At 50.4% G+C, this 18,113-nt stretch overlaps 1 protein-coding gene across 2 annotated transcripts in view; it reads right to left on the bottom strand.

Annotated features, from left to right (window-relative positions):
• Window positions 1–5,916: 5,916 nt before the first annotated feature.
• Window positions 5,917–18,113, bottom strand: part of LOC118208502 (poly(rC)-binding protein 3-like) — a 55,592-nt gene continuing 43,395 nt past the window's right edge. The window contains exons 6-14 of one of the 2 annotated variants that reach the window (XM_035383244.1): window positions 16,436–16,567; window positions 15,977–16,105; window positions 14,034–14,108; window positions 13,707–13,778; window positions 12,421–12,462; window positions 11,957–12,032; window positions 9,510–9,565; window positions 7,169–7,338; window positions 5,917–6,486 (exon numbers count right to left, since the gene is read on the bottom strand). In XM_035383244.1, coding sequence (XP_035239135.1) covers window positions 6,144–6,486; window positions 7,169–7,338; window positions 9,510–9,565; window positions 11,957–12,032; window positions 12,421–12,462; window positions 13,707–13,778; window positions 14,034–14,108; window positions 15,977–16,105; window positions 16,436–16,567 — 1,095 coding nt within the window. In that variant the 3' untranslated portion in view covers window positions 5,917–6,143. The remainder of the gene's footprint in view (window positions 6,487–7,168; window positions 7,339–9,509; window positions 9,566–11,956; window positions 12,033–12,420; window positions 12,463–13,706; window positions 13,779–14,033; window positions 14,109–15,976; window positions 16,106–16,435; window positions 16,568–18,113) is intronic. The other variant, XM_035383245.1, reaches the window with a different exon arrangement.

Below are 18,113 nucleotides of genomic sequence, written 5' to 3'. Positions count from 1 at the left end.
TAAAGTGAATTTGCACTTCATAATGGGGTTTGATTAAGATGATGCAGGTGTGGACTGTGTGAAATGACTCAGTTACTGTGCTGAAGGAGGCATCGCGAGCACACGGTCAGGTTCTCCTGCAGGTCAGTTTGGTCTTCAGGCAGTGACCACCCTCCTTTTGCCCGTTCAGTGTGTAACACGGGGGAGTCTGTTTGGTGTGTAACACACAGGGGAGTCTCTGTTTGGTGTGTAACACACAGGGTAGTCTCTGTTTGGTGTGTAACACATAGGGTAGTCTCTGTTTGGTGTGTAACGCACAGTGTAGTCTCTGTTTGGTGTGTAACACAGGGTAGTCTCTGGTGTGTAACACACAGGGTAGTCTGTTTGGTGTGTAACGCACAGGGTAGTCTCTGTTTGGTGTGTAATACACAGGGGAGTCTCTGTTTGGTGTGTAACACAGGGGAGTCTCTGTTTGGTGTGTAACACACAGGGTAGTCTCTGGTGTGTAACACACAGGGTAGTCTCTGTTTGGTGTGTAACACACAGGGTAGTCTCTGGTGTGTAACACACAGGGTAGTCTCTGTTTGGTGTGTAACACACAGGGTAGTCTCTGTTTGGTGTGTAACACACAGGAGTCTCTGTTTGGTGTGTAGCACACAGGGGAGTCTCTGTTTGGTGTGTAACGCACAGAGTAGTCTCTGTTTGGTGTGTAACACACAGGGGAGTCTCTGTTTGGTGTGTAACGCACAGGGTAGTCTCTGTTTGGTGTGTAACATACAGGGTAGTCTCTGCTTGGTGTGTAACGCACAAGGTAGTCTCTGTTTGGTGTGTAATGCACAGGGTAGTCTGGTGTGTAACGCACAGGGTAGTCTCTGTTTGGTGTGTAACGCACAGTGTAGTCTCTGTTTGGTGTGTAACACACGGGAGTCTCTTTTTGGTGTGTAACACACGGGAGTCTCTGTTTGGTGTGTAACACACAGGGTAGTCTCTGCTTGGTGTGTAACGCACAGGGTAGTCTCCTCTTGGTGTGTAACGCACAGTGTAGTCTCTGTTTGGTGTGTAACACACGGGAGTCTCTTTTTGGTGTGTAACACACGGGAGTCTCTGTTTGGTGTGTAACACACAGGGTAGTCTCTGCTTGGTGTGTAACGCACAGGGTAGTCTCTGTTTGGTGTGTAACGCACAGGGTAGTCTCTGGTGTGTAACACAGGGTAGTCTCTGTTTGGTGTGTAACACAGGGTAGTCTCTGTTTGGTGTGTAACACACAGTGTAGTCTCTGGTGTGTAACGCACAGGGTAGTCTCTGTTTGTTGTGTAACACAGGGGAGTCTCTGTTTGGTGTGTAACACACAGGGGAGTCTCTGTTTGGTGTGTAACACAGGGGAGTCTCTGTTTGGTGTGTAACACAGGGGAGTCTCTGTTTGGTGTGTAACACACAGGAGTCTCTGTTTGGTGTGTAACACACAGGAGTCTCTGTTTGGTGTGTAACGCACAGGGGAGTCTCTGTTTGGTGTGTAACACAGGGGAGTCTCTGTTTGGTGTGTAACACACAGGGTAGTCTCTGTTTGGTGTGTAACACAGGGTAGTCTCTGGTGTGTAACACACAGGGTAGTCTCTGTTTGGTGTGTAACACACAGGGTAGTCTCTGTTTGGTGTGTAACGCACAGGGGAGTCTCTGTTTGGTGTGTAACGCACAGGGTAGTCTCTGTTTGGTGTGTAACGCACAGGGTAGTCTCTGTTTGGTGTGTAACACACAGGGGAGTCTCTGTTTGGTGTGTAACGCACAGGGTAGTCTCTGTTTGGTGTGTAACATACAGGGTAGTCTCTGCTTGGTGTGTAACGCACAGGGTAGTCTCTGTTTGGTGTGTAATGCACAGGGTAGTCTGGTGTGTAACGCACAGGGTAGTCTCTGTTTGGTGTGTAACACAGGGGAGTCTCTGTTTGGTGTGTAACACACGGGAGTCTCTGTTTGGTGTGTAACACACAGGGTAGTCTCTGTTTGGTGTGTAACACACAGGGGAGTCTGTTTGGTGTGTAACACACGGGAGTCTCTTTTTGGTGTGTAACACACGGGAGTCTCTGTTTGGTGTGTAACACACAGGGTAGTCTCTGCTTGGTGTGTAACGCACAGGGTAGTCTCTGTTTGGTGTGTAACGCACAGGGTAGTCTCTGGTGTGTAACACAGGAGAATGACTCAGTTACTGTGCTGAAGGAGGCATCGCGAGCACACGGTCAGGTTCTCCTGCAGGTCAGTTTGGTCTTCAGGCAGTGACCACCCTCCTTTTGCCCGTTCAGTGTGTAACACGGGGGAGTCTGTTTGGTGTGTAACACACAGGGGAGTCTCTGTTTGGTGTGTAACACACAGGGTAGTCTCTGTTTGGTGTGTAACACATAGGGTAGTCTCTGTTTGGTGTGTAACGCACAGTGTAGTCTCTGTTTGGTGTGTAACACAGGGTAGTCTCTGGTGTGTAACACACAGGGTAGTCTCTGTTTGGTGTGTAACGCACAGGGTAGTCTCTGTTTGGTGTGTAACGCACAGGGGGAGTCTCTGTTTGGTGTGTAACACACAGGGTAGTCCCTGTTTGGTGTGTAACACACAGGGGAGTCTCTGTTTGGTGTGTAACGCACAGTGTAGTCTCTGTTTGGTGTGTAATGCACAGGGTAGTCTCTGTTTGGTGTGTAACACACAGGAGTCTCTGTTTGGTGTGTAACACACAGGGTAGTCTCTGGTGTGTAACACACAGGGTAGTCTCTGTTTGGTGTGTAACACACAGGAGTCTCTGTTTGGTGTGTAACGCACATGGTAGTCTCTGGTGTGTAACGCACAGTGTAGTCTCTGTTTGGTGTTGAACACACAGGGTAGTCTCTGTTTGGTGTGTAACACACAGGGTAGTCTCTGTTTGGTGTGTAACGCACAGGGTGATCTCTGTTTGGTGTGTAACACACAGAGGTTCTGCTGGACTGACTCCTCCTCCTGCAATCTGTTCTTTTATTCTGTTATGGCTGTGTTCTATCAGCATGTTCATGTCTGAATACACCCCCGCTTTGCTACAGGAGGGTGCTCCTTACTGTGGAGACTGCTATGATTGGCTGAATGATCACATGACCGTCGCCGGGCATGCGGAGGTCACCCAGCAACCCGTATTGATTGGTTTCACGCTGCAGTCCTGCCACAAACCTGCCCTGTAGCCGCTGTGCTGATGAGCATCAGTGTGGCGGTCTGAAAATGGCGGGATGTGTTGGGGGAAAAAGCTGAGGTGGGCACACGGGCCAGCATGGGTGGAGTTTCAGGTGGAAGCGGATCCAGGTTCGATGCTGCACGTCTGCTGTGAGTATAAAGTATGAACATGCGTGAGTTTCTGTGACGCCCTGTTCTTTTATTAAAGATACGCTGCTCCACCCAGCTCACGGGAGACTCTCTCACAGCTGAGCAGTGCTTCTCGACCCTTTCACAGCCGAGTTTGTACTCAGTGACCTGGAATGCATTCTCTGTTCTTTACAAGAGGGAGAAATCCTTTTATTCATTCAGCTGCGTAAATGCACACGCATACTACACACACTACACACACACACACTGCACGCCTGTGTGTGATTGCATGCACACACACTATACACGCACACACACTACCCACTGGCATGCAGATGTGTGATCACATGCACAAGCGCACACAACTGCATGTACATACACTACATAGGTACACGTGTGATCATGTGCACACATGCCACACACACATGATCACATGCACACAATAAATACACTGACATTCGCACACGTGTGATCGCATGCACACACTACAAACGCTCACACACATACACACACACAGGTGACTGATCTAACAGCTGACCAATTACAACTGATTTCAAATGTGACATTAATACGACAAGAAAAATAAATATAGTATTGGAGTTATTTATTTGACTGACATTGATCAAACTGAACAAAAACATATTTAAAAAAAAGTTTTTCAGGTAGAACTATGACAAACCTTTACACAACAACAAAGTTATGATTCTATTTAAAATACTAGTCATTAAATTCCAAAATAATTTTGGCCTTGGTGGAAAACGTTTTTTTTTTTTAATGCAAACATTAATGGTAGCAAGTTGTTTGTGTTATCATGTGGGGTGTATACATGTATGAGTGTATGTGCGTGGGAGTGCAAGTGTGTGCGTGGAGTGTGTGCGTTTGTGTGGTTGTGTGTGCGCACGCCTGACTGTGGGAGTGCGTGCATGCATGCGTGCGTGTGTGTGCGTACATGCGTGTGTGTGTGTGGGAGGGAGTGTGTGTGTGCGAGCATGCGCGCGCGTGTGTGTGTGGAGTGCGTGCGAGTGTGTGTGTGAGTAGGAGTGCGTGCGTGCATGCGCGCGTGTGTGTGTGCGGAGTGCGTGCGAGTGTGTGTGTGTGGGAGGGAGGGAGTGCGGGTGTGTGTGTGGAGTGCGTGCGAGTGTGTGTGTGTGGGAGGGAGGGAGTGCGGGTGTGTGTGTGGAGTGCGTGCGAGTGTGTGTGTGTGGGAGGGAGGGAGTACGGGTGTGTGTGTGGAGTGCGTGCGAGTGTGTGTGTGTGTGTGGGAGGGAGAGAGTGCGGGTGTGTGTGGAGTGCGTGTGAGTGTGTGTGTGTGGGAGGGAGAGAGTGCGGGTGTGTGTGGAGTGCGTGTGAGTGCGAGTGCGCACATGAGAACTGTGTGATTAATGCTGGATTGTGTGGTGTGTGTTTCAGTCCACACACCAGGGGGCAGCACTGAGAGGGCTTGTGTCTGTAACCTGCCTGTGATGCTGGGCTAGCCCTTTCTGATCAGTACTGCTGCTGCCGCCCATTCAGAACCCAAACTGCTTTACTGAGCTACACACACAGTTTGCATAGACCTCGTGTCAAATCATATTCATGCCATGAACTGAGTACAAAGCTGCCTTAAAAAATAAACTGTTTACAGAACGCTGATATCTGCATACCTGGCCAAATCCAGAAAACAGAGAAAAACTTTTATATTTAACAGAATAAAACAAACAAAAAATAAAAATTAAAAAGCCGACATGTTCCTATGTACACACAGACCAGAACAGAAGCTGGTGGCAGCAGACTGCAGCTAACGCTGTCCGTTAGCATGTTAGCATGTGCATGTTCCCAAATTTCACCTCGCCCTCTCGATAGTTCTGTGGAGATGCAACAGTCTGTGTGTGCTGGGTGTTCAGCCCAACACTAGGGGGCAGTATTCCCATGCACAGCAGCTGTGGCTAGCAGGCTGCCCAAGATTGCAGCGTGTTATCCGCTCTCCTGCACCAGCGGAAGCCACTTTGTTCTGCGATTTGGGTTCACCTGCAGTCACACCTTTATATTTCACAAAAACGGATTTTAAAAACCTTAATCATAATCTAGTCTCAGTCTGAAGCATGAATGTTCATTTAGCTGTTGGATCATAACACGGGAATACATGGAGAACATGATAGTTGTGTTTGCACCTTCAGCAGATTCTGAAAACAAACAATAATCATAAAAAACCCAAAAACAAATCAAAATCAAAAACAAATACAATAAATTAGACTTCACATTTTTAAATAAAGGAAATAAAACCACATTAAAAAGGAAGAGTATCGAGAAGTTTACATTTTTTTAGACATTTTGTTTTTTTGTTACATTTAATATTTTGTAAAAAGTTGAGGAAGGAGCATAGAGAGATATTGTTGTATAAAAGTGCACACATCCAGGTTAGACTCATTCAGCAGTGCAGCATTAACAGTCTCAGCGACAGAGCGAACCCTTCACCAGGGAGGGGGTGCGTTTGGGGTAGTGGTTGGGTGGCGGGGGGGGGGGGGGGGGGGTGGGGGTGGATTGGGCGTGTTAGTGGTTGGGTGGTTGGGAGGGAGGGTGGGGTTGTCCTGGGGGTTGTTTGGGGTGGGGGTGGGGGTGGGGGGGGGGGGCACAGTCTTGCCTATATAAGGGCATGTGCCACCCACACCTGAGTCCCTTTCAGTGTTTGATGGTTGAGACCCCCCCAAACTAAGAAAGAAGAGAAAGAGTCTCTTTCATTGTCTTTTCCTTTGACTGAGTATACCGCAGGCGGGGGGGGGGGGGGGAGTCCCACCCCTCCCTCACTCCTGTCCAAGGACGGCTGTGGGAAATGGGTGCCTGGTCGGGGGGGAGGTGGGGGGGAGGGTCAGAGGTCGACGTCAGTAAGGAGCGAACTTCTGTCTCTCCGGCTTCTTGATCCCGTTGACAGAGGAGATTTTTGCGGTGTAGGAAGCGAGGGCGGCGGCGTGGGCGGGGCTAATGGCGGTGGGCGTGGCAGTGGGGGCGGAGAGGGCCAGAAAGGGGACGGACTTGACCCCCAGGAGGCTGGAGAGGGGCAGGGTGTAGGGGGTGCCCAGCATGTGCGTGTGCGGGAGGCCCCCCATGACCGCCAGCGTGGCGGGGGTGGGCGTGGCCGCGGCGGGGGGCGGGGCGAAGGTCATGTTGAGGTCGAGGGGGGTGGATATGGAGGAGGACAGAGCAGTGGACTTCGCCGTCTCTAAACTGCAGCAAAGCATAAAAGGAAGGGTTAGGGAGGGAGAGAGAGGGAGGGAAGGAGGGAGAGGGTGGGAGAGAGAGAGGGAGAGAAGGAGGGAGAGGGTGGGAGAGAGAGTGAGGGAGACAGGAGGGAGAGGGGTCAGGATATATAGAATTAAAGGGTTAAATAAAAGACATGTTAAATAGAGAGAAATAAAAATATTATTTAATAAAGGTAAAATCATAAGGGAGGTGTGTGTGTTTGTGAGGTGTCACACGTTTGAGCGGCAGGGCTGTGAGGGTGGAATGGGGGCTTCAGAGAGGAAACAGAATCAGGTGAAATTCATTAGGATTCACCACTTGCCGCGTGAAAAGAACCTAGGCTCTTTTTCTGCTGTTTTTTATCTTTGCAATGTCAAAATGCAACGTAACTTTTCTACATTTGTGTGTTTTGGTTTTTTTAACATTTGTAAAAGTGGGAAAATTTATAAGTAAAACCATGAGAAACCTTGAGAAAAGAGTGAATAGACTAAGTTCTCTGTGACTGCGCATCATCGTCCACTGCAAATGTCTCCGAATTGTGCCTATTGTCTGTTTCAAGGCTCCGGGTTCAGTACAGTAAACCGGCGTTAAGTTAGGCCCTGTGTGGCCTGCAGCTCTGCTGCCCCCTGGTGGCCCGGCAGGGCAGAGCAGGCGCCGCAGCTCTTACCAGGACGTGATGAGGTACTGAGCCAGGCCGATGCTGACGGGCGAGCCGGTGATGGAGACCAGCCGATCGCTGCCACCGTCCAGCTGGCTGCCGATCTTGATCTGCGCACCGGACACCTGCCGGATCTCGCTGATCTTGGTGCCCTGACGACCGATGATGGAGCCAATCAGCTGCCAGAGACGCAGAAAAATTAAATATTCAAATATTAAAGCAGGAATTTCGCTCAACTGCCTGAGAGGTCAGTAAACGGGACCAGTGCCGCACTCGAACAGTCAGTGCGTCTGCACCGGCAATTACATTTATTCAGCAAACACCCGTATCCATGGTGACACACACAGTGGCCCACCAGCAAAACTATGCTTATAAAGTAATCAAAACACCATAACAACTGCAACCCTGGGAGGAAGCACTAAGGACACAGCGTGAGTGAGAGTGAAAGTGAGATAAAGTAAAATAAGTAAGCAGGATGGAGGGCCTTCGGTGTGTTAAAAACCCAGAGGACCCAGCTCAGCGCAGGTGGCTTTATTATCTATTCGTGATGAAGACAAGATGGCCGCCAGCCTAGAGATGGCTCTGAGCCTGAGCACGGCTGAGTTATTCCAGCATAAAGCTACAGACTCTTCTGGGTTTGTGTGGGCGAGCCGGACCTAAATGAACTGGTCCTGTTTATCTCCCTGCAGTGCATCATGGGTCAGTCCATCTGTCAGGCTCACTCAGTCGCCCCCCCCCTCGCTCTGCTCCTGCCTCTCATCAGCCCCCGTCAGCTGAGTGGATATTGATTCTATTTCCTCTCTCTGTTCTGCAGACGCATCTCTCTTCCTGAGGTGCACGCGGGGGGGGGGGGGGGGGGGGGGGGGGGGGGGGGGCGGAGCGCCGTGGGAGGCGGTGCAGCGTGCAGACTGAGCTCCCATTGGAGCGTAAAACCAGCGTGTTTTCAGTGTTAGTGAGGTCCAGCTGGGTGTGTTAAGAAGGTGTTAGGTAGTGCTGGGTGTGTTAGGGAGGTCCAGCTGGGTGTGTTAGGAAGGTGTTAGGTAGTGCTGGGTGTGTTAGGGAGGTCCTGCTGGGTGTGTTAGGAAGGTGTTAGGTAGTGCTGGGTGTGTTAGGGAGGTCCTGCTGGGTGTGTTAGGGAGGTGTTAGGTAGTGCTGGGTGTGTTAGGGAGGTCCTGCTGGGTGTGTTAGGGAGGTGTTAGGTAGTGCTGGGTGTGTTAGGGAGGTCCTGCTGGGTGTGTTAGGAAGGTGTTAGGTAGTGCTGGGTGTGTTAGGGAGGTCCTGCTGGGTGTGTTAGGGAGGTGTTAGGTAGTGCTGGGTGTGTTAGGGAGGTCCTGCTGGGTGTGTTAGGGAGGTGTTAGGTAGTGCTGGGTGTGTTAGGGAGGTCCAGCTGGGTGTGTTAGTGAGGTGTTAGGTAGGTGTTAGGTTAGGTAGTGTTTGGTGTGTTAGTGAGGTGTTAGGTAGTGTTTGGTGTGTTAATGAGGCGTTAGGTAGGTGTTAGGTTAGGTAGGGGGTGTGTTAGTGAGGTGCTGCTGGGTGTGTTAGTGAGGTGTTAGGTAGGTGTTAGGTTAGGTAGTGTTTGGTGTGTTGGTGAGGTGTTAGGTAGGTGTTAGGTTATGTAGTGTTTGGTGTGTTGGTGAGGTGTTAGGTAGGTGTTAGGTTAGGTAGGGGGTGTGTTAGTGAGGTGCTGCTGGGTGTGTTAGTGAGGTGTTAGGTAGGTGTTAGGTTAGGTAGTGTTTGGTGTGTTAGTGAGGTGTTAGGTAGGTGCTAGGTTAGGTAGTGTTTGGTGTGTTAGTGAGGTGCTGCTGAAATGGGGGGGTTGAGCCCCAGTGGAGGCGGGGTCACAGTGACATACGCAGAGTGATTGACACCTCCAGCGGGGGATTGGCCGACGCCCAGCAGGCTGTGAGAGGGATCTGAACAGCAGGGCTGGATTTGGGAGGCGCCAGTTTCACAGGAATCTGGAGCATGCCAGCCCGGCCCCGGAGAGGGGGGGTCCAGGGGGGTCGGACAGGGGTGGGGGTAATGTGTGGAGGGGGTTAGAGGGGGTGGGGGTATTGTGTGGAGGGGGTTAGAGGGGGTGGGGGTATTTTGTGGAGGGGGTTAGAGGGGGTGGGGTATTGAGTGGAAGGGGTTAGAGGGGGTGGGGGTATTTTGTGGAGGGGGTGGCAGTATTGTGTGAAGGAGGTTAGATGAGGTGGGGTACTGAGTGGAGGGGGTTAGGGGTGTGGGTGTATTGTGTGTAGGGGGTGGGGGTATTGTGTGGAGAGGGTGGGGGTTTGGTGTATAGGGGGTGGGTGTATTGTGTGTAGGGGGTGGGGGTATAGTGTGGAGGGGGTGGGGGTATTCTTACGTCGTTGGGGATCAGGAGCTCCTGTGAGGTTGTCTGGGACCCTGGTGGCTCCATTCCTGAAGAGAGAGGAGAGTTCATCAGAATCATATTCTACATTTTAACCACATCTGGCTCCTTTAATCACCACTAATACTATTATTACTCACCTACAGTCCTACAGCTATACACACTACCATCCTGTAATACTCCTACCTATTCAACCACTGCCTCTACTGCTACAGTACAACTATAGCACTGTTGCAGTAATGCTTCTGCTAATACTCCCCTCCCATTACTACTCCTGGGTTACTACTGAGAGTAAGGCTTGATTAGTAGTCCTTTCCCAGTGTAAAGTGATAGAGGAATGCCTTTGTGTCCTGGTTGTGATACTCTGAGGATAGTGTGGATCATGTAGCTGCTCCTGCTCTCCGCCTGTTTAATGCTGATTTGACTTTATAATCCTCCCTGGAATGTGAGTAATCCCAGAGTGCACTGCCGCCATTTTGTCAGTAATACCCTCGTACAGGAGCTCCAGGGGTCAGAGGTCATTCTCTCTCGCCCGAGGCCCACACAGCTCAGCACCCAAAACACCCTTCACACATGCAGCACACGTCCCTCCGCAGCACAGCCCTCAGACTGCTGCCCCTGGTGGAGTTCAGTTCCCTGGTTTTCCTTGGTTTGTTCCTCTCTTTAATTGCAGGATTGGCAGCACCTGACAGAACCCTCAGGAGGAGCCCTGTGATGTCATAGAGGATTCACCCCTCCAGGTTCCGTGCTGCCTGTGTTCCGTTTCTGTTAATATCACCACCTCTTTTCATAGATAAATTCATCTCCTTTATTAACCTCTGATTTTCTGTGCTTTATTTTGCGACTCACTAGGGGCTGGCTGTAACAATGTTTACTAACGAAAACATACCTGTGTGTGTGTATGTATGTATGTATGTATGTATGTCTCTGGTCTCTGTGTGTGTGTCTGTCTGACTGTATGTGTGTGTGTGTGTGTGTGTGTGTGTCCGTCTGACTGTGTGTGTGTATCTGTCTGACTGTATTACATTACATTACATTACATTACATTATAGGCATTTAGCTGACGCTCTTATCCAGAGCGACTTACAACAGTGTAACCAAACTCAGGATCAAGTCCACTTAAGTCCATTGAATAAAATGTAGATAAAAAGCCTTTACTATAGTAGCATACAGTAAGGAGAAACAAGATAGTCTGAACCAAAAAAATTTTTTTTTTTTTTTTTTTTTTTTTTTTTTTTTTTTTTTTTATAGTTATGGGAGAGGGTTTAGGGAAGAGGAGAGAGGTATACAGAGAAGAGGTGCGTCTTGAGTTTCCGTTTGAAGGTGCTCAGACACTCTGCTGTTCTGACCTCCACTGGAAGATCGTTCCACCATCGTGGGGCCAGAACTGCAAAGAGTCGAGACCTTGTTGCTGCTCGTGTAGGGGGAGGAATCAGCCGCCCTGTAGTAGCCGATCGGAGCGATCTGGCCGGCTTGTAGGGTCTGATCATCTTCTGCAGATAACCAGGAGCTGACCCCTTGACTGCTTGGAAAGCAAGCACCAGTGTCTTAAACCGGATGCGAGCTTGCACTGGTAGCCAGTGGAGGGAGATGAGGAGGGGAGTGACGTGGGAGTCACGAGGGAGGTTGTAAACCAGACGTGCTGCTGCATTCTGGATGAGCTGTATGTGTGTGTGTGTCCGTCTGACTGTGTGTGAGTGTGTCTGTGTCTGTGTCCGTGTATGTGTGTGTGTGTGTGTGTGTCTATGGCTATGGCTGTGTTTGTATGTGTGTGTGTGTGTGTGTGTTAAGGAGAGAGATTTCATTGCACACATTACTCAGATAAATGTAGGGTTTCAATTCAAATGAATGTGGGAAACCACTGGGAGAAATCCACTAAAGCTGTTTTTAATGTTCTTTCAGTAGCTTGTGTGTGTGTGTGTGTCTATGGCTGTGGCTGTGTTTTTGTGTGGGTCTGTGTGTTTGTGTGTGTCCAGAAATGTGTACATTGTTCCAGAAGTTCCACTGCTGTGGAAGAGAAATTACACCTTGGATGATTACACACAGACCAAGTGTAACAGATGAATATTCACACTGTGAGTGTAACAGATGAATATTTACACTGTGAGTGTAACAGATGAATATTTACACTGTGAGTGTAACAGATTGATATTTACACTGTGAGTGTAACAGATGAATATTTACACTGTGAGTGTAACAGATGAATATTTACACTGAGTATAACAGATTGATATTTACACTGTGAGTGTAACAGATTGATATTTACACTGTGAGTGTAACAGATGAATATTTACACTGTGAGTGTAATAGATGGATGGGCACAGACAGGGTACCTGGATCAGGTGCAACAGCAGTGGCCTGTCTGGGACAAGACCCAACAAACCACACCCCCCAAACCACTGTGACCCCTCCCCCAGGCCTGTAAGCAGCCACTCACGTACCAGGAAGAACTGAAGCTGTTGATTGGCCCACAGCTCCCATACCCTGCTGCAGAGAGAGCTGATGTAGCTTAGCTAGCTGGGGTGAGAGAGAGAGGGGGGGGGAGTAGGGGAGGGGGGAGTGAGTGGGAGAGAGAGGAAGAGGGGGAGAGAAAGAGGCAGAGAGAGGGGGGGGGAGAGAGAGGGGGAGAGAAACAGAGGAGAGAGACGGAGAGGGAGGGAGATAGACGGGGAGAGAGAGAGGGAAGGAGACAGATGGGGGGGGAGAGAGAGAGAGAGAGGGTAGAGGGAGGGAGAGGAGGAAGGGAGATTGAATTAGTGGAGAATTTATGGAGAAAGCACAGAGACTATTAGAGAGCACTGTCATAAGGCTGCCTCTGACTCTGTGCCAAAAAGCCCATGTGCAAACGATACTGTAACAGGCTGGAGGAGCAGAGACAGCACTTAGCGCACGGAAAGGCTCTTACCTCTGAGTGCGGAATGCCATATTGGTTCTGTATAGTGTAGGCCTGAAAACAAACAGGAAGTTTTGAGAAAATGAAAGTTAGGACAGTGACATCACGGCCCGTGCCAGCTGATGTTGGCTAACTCAGTCAGTCAGTCAGGTTCATTATTCTGCCTGAAGCTGAAGCGTTGTGAGGTCAGAGAGGAGCACAGTGGCAGATGGAGCTGCTTTCTCAGGTTCTGGCGCCCACAATATCCCAGTGTGTCCGAGCCCCAAACCCAGTGTGTTCGAACCCCATGTCAGGGGGAGAAGGTGCGCTCTGCGCAGGGACTGAGCGTGCTGTGGCTGGGGCTCTGGTTCTACACCTGCCTCTGAATGTGAGGATACTGCCCCCTTCAGGTAGAGTGTAGACTGCAGTGTTAAGGGTTTAGGAACACAGACAGCGTTCAGGATTAGGAACGCCAGTGTTAAGGTTCAGGAACACACAGTGTTAAGGGTTTAGGAATGCAGACAGTGTTCAGGTTTAGGAACACCGGTGTTAAGGGTTTAGGAAAGCAGACAGCGTTCAGGGTTTGTAAACACCAGGCCGTAGGAGCTGCTCTCTCACACAGACACGCCCAGCTCCCTACAGCCACAAGGGGGCACTGTCTCCCATCAGTCTCACCAGCTCACTGTGGTCAAGTCCTGTGAGTGCTCTGCGCATGCTCTTTAGTGTGGGATAAAAGCATCCCCCTGCCTTCCCCCAGGCCCACTCCCCCCCACCCCCTGCCCTCCCCCAGGCCCACCCCCACCCCCAGGCCCCCCCCCAGCACTGGAGGCTCTCATTATGAGAGCAGCCATTAGGCCTCTAATCACATTCCAGCTGCAGACCCACTCTGCTGCTCTTTATCACTGAGCGCAATCTCTCTAATACAGAGAACAGCCCAGCGTGGCCAGGGCCAAGCTTAAAGAGCGCACACTCTGAAACACACACACACACAGACACACACGCACACAGACACACACTATACACACACGCACACACACACGCACACAGACACACACTATACACACACACACACACAACCACACACGTCCGATCATTAAAACCCATTATGGTACAGCAGTGCAGTTGTGGCAGGGCCCTGTTGTTTTGTGGTGCTGAGATGCTGACAGTGCAGACGCTCATTAGTATCAGCATACTGCCTCTGGTTTACTGGCAGTGCCCGCCTAGTGCCCGCCTGGCTCAGTCACCGCACCCCTCTTTAACCCCCCCTCCTGCATGTGGGCGGGCAGGGCAGACAGGGGGCGGGCTCAGGTAAGACTCACCTGCTGCAGATCCAGACCTCCCTGTGTCACTGAGTACAGCGGGTGTGACCCAAACTCAGAGGTGTCATACACCTGTACACAGGACAAAATCAGCTCTCAGGCTTACTGGCTTAAACACCTTTCATTGCTCTTTACCAGAAGATGATTTAGAAAAAACACATTAGCTTGAGTTGCACAAATCCAGCCGGTCAGGGGAATTTCATGTGCAACAGATGGAATGCTTGAAACATAACATAAGATTGTGCTGATTGGTTAAGCTCACAGACTCACTGATATTGGTGGAGCTAAGCATTCTGGGATTTGTAGTCTTTTAAGATCTGTTCTCACCTGATTCCCAGGGAGGAGGACTGTTCCAGGGGAGGGGTTGGGGCGGTACGGAATCGTAGCGCCTTTCGGGGGGGACTGTGGAGGAGGGAAAAGAGCAGCATCTCTAAGCCTGTATTGGGACCCGCCTACACAGGTGGGACACGGGTGGGATGCGGGTGTTTATACAGGTGAGATGAGGGTGTTTATGCAGGTGCGATGCGGGTGAGATGCGGGTGTTTATGCAGGTGAGATGCGGGTGTTTATGCAGGTGAGATGTGGGTGTTTATGGAGGTGAGATGCGGGTGTTTATGCAGATGAGATGCAGGTGAGATGCAGGTGTTTATGCAGGTGCGATTCGGGTGAGATGTGGGTGTTTATGTGGGTGTTTATATAGGTGAGATGTAGGTGTTTATACAGGTGAGATGCGGGTGTTTATGCAGGTGAGATGCGGGTGTTTATGCGGGTGAGATGTGGGTGTTTATGCGGGTGAGATGTGGGTGTTTATGCGGGTGAGATGCAGGTGAGATGCGGGTGTTTATGTAGGTGAGATGCAGGTGAGATGCGGGTGTTTATGCAGGTGAGATGCGGGTGTTTATGCGGGTGAGATGTGGGTGTTTATGCGGGTGAGATGTGGGTGTTTATGCGGGTGAGATGTGGGTGTTTATGCGGGTGAGATGTGGGTGTTTATGCGGGTGAGATGTGGGTGTTTATGCGGGTGAGATGTGGGTGTTTATGCAGGTGAGATGCGGGTGTTTATGCAGGTGAGATGTGGGTGTTTATGCGGGTGAGATGTGGGTGTTTATGTGGGTGAGATGCAGGTGAGATGTGGGTGTTTATACGGGTGAGATGTGGGTGTTTATGCGGGTGAGATGTGGGTGTTTATGCAGGTGAGATGCGGGTGTTTATGCAGGTGAGATGTGGGTGTTTATGCGGGTGAGATGTGGGTGTTTATGCAGGTGAGATGCAGGTGAGATGCGGGTGTTTATGCAGATGAGATGCAGGTGTTTATGCAGGTGAGATGTGGGTGTTTATACAGGTGAGATGCAGGTGTTTATGCAGGTGAGATGTGGGTGTTTATACAGGTGAGATGTGGGTGTTTATGCGGGTGAGATGTGGGTGTTAATGCGGGTGAGATGTGGGTGTTTATGCAGGTGAGATGCGTGTGTTTATGCAGGTGAGATGTGGGTGTTTATGCGGGTGAGATGTGGGTGTTTATGCAGGTGAGATGTGGGTGTTTATGCAGGTGAGATGTGGGTGTTTATGCAGGTGAGATGTGGGTGTTTATACAGGTGAGATGCGGGTGTTTATGCAGGTGAGATGTGGGTGTTTATGCAGGTGAGATGCGGGTGTTTATGCAGGTGAGATGTGGGTGTTTATACAGGTGAGATGCAGGTGTTTATGCAGGTGAGATGTGGGTGTTTATACAGGTGAGATGTGGGTGTTTATGCGGGTGAGATGTGGGTGTTAATGCGGGTGAGATGTGGGTGTTTATGCAGGTGAGATGCGTGTGTTTATGCAGGTGAGATGTGGGTGTTTATGCGGGTGAGATGTGGGTGTTTATGCAGGTGAGATGTGGGTGTTTATGCAGGTGAGATGTGGGTGTTTATGCAGGTGAGATGTGGGTGTTTATACAGGTGAGATGCGGGTGTTTATGCAGGTGAGATGTGGGTGTTTATGCAGGTGAGATGCGGGTGTTTATGCAGGTGAGATGTGGGTGTTTATACAGGTGAGATGTGGGTGTTTATGCAGGTGAGATGTGGGTGTTTATGCAGGTGAGATGCAGGTGAGATGCGGGTGTTTATGCAGGTGAGATGCAGGTGAGATGCGGGTGTTTATGCAGGTGAGATGTGGGTGTTTATGCGGGTGTTTATGCGGGTGTTTATGCAGGTGAGATGCGGGTGTTTATGCAGGTGAGATGCGGGTGCGATGCGGTTGTTACGGGGTTATGGGAGGAGCCACCCTACCTCGAGGATGACGGCGCAGATGAGTTTGACGCACTGGACGATGGCGTCCTGGGTGCCCGATATGGTCACAGCCCGCTCGGTGGAGTTGGGCAGGAGGTCCCCTGCCACCTGAATCTGCGCCCCCGTGCCCTGGCAGGACAGCAACAGGGGGGTCAGACAGCAGCACCCGAATATGAGCCCTCCCCACACCCCCCACCCCCACCCGCACTTTCTGAGCAGCCTTTTATTCCACATACAGAATGATCTGCTCTCATTAGAAATTAAATATGTACGATTGGGGGGGGCATGAGCCATGGCTCCCCTCTCAGGCCCCTCCCATCTCAGGCCCCTCCCTCTGCTCCAACCCCACCCCTCTCAGGCCCCTCCCTCTGCTCCGACCCCACCCCTCTCAGGCCCCTCCCCTCTCAGGCCCCGCCCCTTTGATCTGACCCCACCCCTCTCAGGCCCCGCCCCTCTCACCTCTCTGATCTCTTTGATCTTGGAGCCGCCCTTGCCGATGAGGGAGCCGCACTGGCTGGCGGGGATGACCAGCCTGAGTGTGACGGGCGGCTTGCTGGTCACCGTGCCGTTGGCTACCAAAGCAGCGAGGTCCTGCGGGGGTTTGGGAAGGGGGGGGGAGGTGTGAGGTCATTACAGTCCCATGACACACAGATATTTATAACAATGTAGTTATGGCCTGGGTTTAGATCCCAGGCATGTCCTGGTCCAATCCCACATCTTAAAATTCACTGTGCCCCGGAATATTCCCCCAGTTTAACACCAATGCTTCAATGCCACACAAAATGGATGCCGCACATCAACCAGATGTGCACACACACACCCCCCTCCTCCACCCCTCCCCCCACAGACACACACACACCCCTCCTCCACCCCCACCCCCCCACAGACACACACACATTTAGACAGTGAAGTGATTTGACATGCGTGGAAGGGGTTATAGGTTCTATAAAAATATACCCTAAATCCTTCATTTCAAGCCCCAGCTGTTGGTGTGTGAAGCTGAGGAGGTTCAATTCAGTGACAGTTCCCCCAGGGTTACAGGCCCCTCTCAGCCTGCTGAATGGGTGATAATGAGCTTTTAAAGGCGATTCTGTTCACTGCTGAAATGTTCCCAACAGCCCACATGTGCTTTCATCATTAGGAAACTGCCATTTCTATCCGCATCCACTCAGAGTTTCCATGAAATAACTGTCTCCATTTCCAGGCCCCCAAAAAACCACAAACAAATTTCAGTTCATTTTCAGAAGCCAATGAAATCGAATAAAAAGCAAAAAGCAAGCGCAACGTTCAGAGAACGTCTCTGACGTTTGTTTATTTATTATGCCGAGACGCCGCTGGCAGCCGGGCGGTACCGCGCGTCAGAAGGGTCCCCACAGGCCCGGGTGTTATTAAGATGTGCGCTGCCTGCCAGAACTCCGTGTCCTTCACTGGGGGCAAAAGGCCAGGCTCGCGGAAAGACGTTCGTCCTTCTTTTCGCCCGGCAGTGAAACGCAGTTTTCTTCGGCGGCCGGCGGTCCGCGCGGTTTATTAATGAGCGCTGGGGTGTTTCGGCGTTTGAAGTGTAAATAACATGCGCCGGTCGGAGCCGACTCGCGCAGATCTGGCGACGTGTCCAGAATGACGGCGGCTGTTCTCCTCGAGGCAGACCGCAACGCGTCAAATTTTTCAAACAGAATTCTTTAGAACTTTCGAATATGGTGTTCAAAATTCCTCTCATTCACTCAGCTGCTGCCGGGAGAGGGCAGCAGCCTATACGTGCTTTTCAAACTGTTCCGTAGCATTCGCATATTATACCCATGGGGGTTGTCCGGACCTTTGAAATATTAGTAACTTTCAAAGTCAAGTTACTCGCGTTTAAATTAATTTGATTCATTTAGTGGAAATGTTACTTGCAAAGATTAGATTAGTCCAATTTTTAAAAATTGGTATCCATTTTTAACAACGCAAATGAAACACTAATCAAACTTTATAAGCTTTACAGCTGGATAGAGAAAAAAGATTAGATTTTCCGAAAGACCGAAGCATAACAATAACCTGTCTGCTGACAATCACTAGAAAAAGTGCTACACGTCTCGAATTTAAAAAAGGCATAAAGTCTTAATTTTTAAAGTCATAAAGGACGCGGCCACTGTGTGCC

The sequence above is a fragment of the Anguilla anguilla genome, chromosome 11, assembly GCF_013347855.1.
Source record: "Anguilla anguilla isolate fAngAng1 chromosome 11, fAngAng1.pri, whole genome shotgun sequence".
In the NCBI taxonomy this organism is placed as follows: Eukaryota; Metazoa; Chordata; class Actinopteri; order Anguilliformes; family Anguillidae; genus Anguilla; species Anguilla anguilla.
Note: the sequence above shows the minus strand (reverse complement) of the source record. Positions and strands in the feature narration are given on the sequence as shown.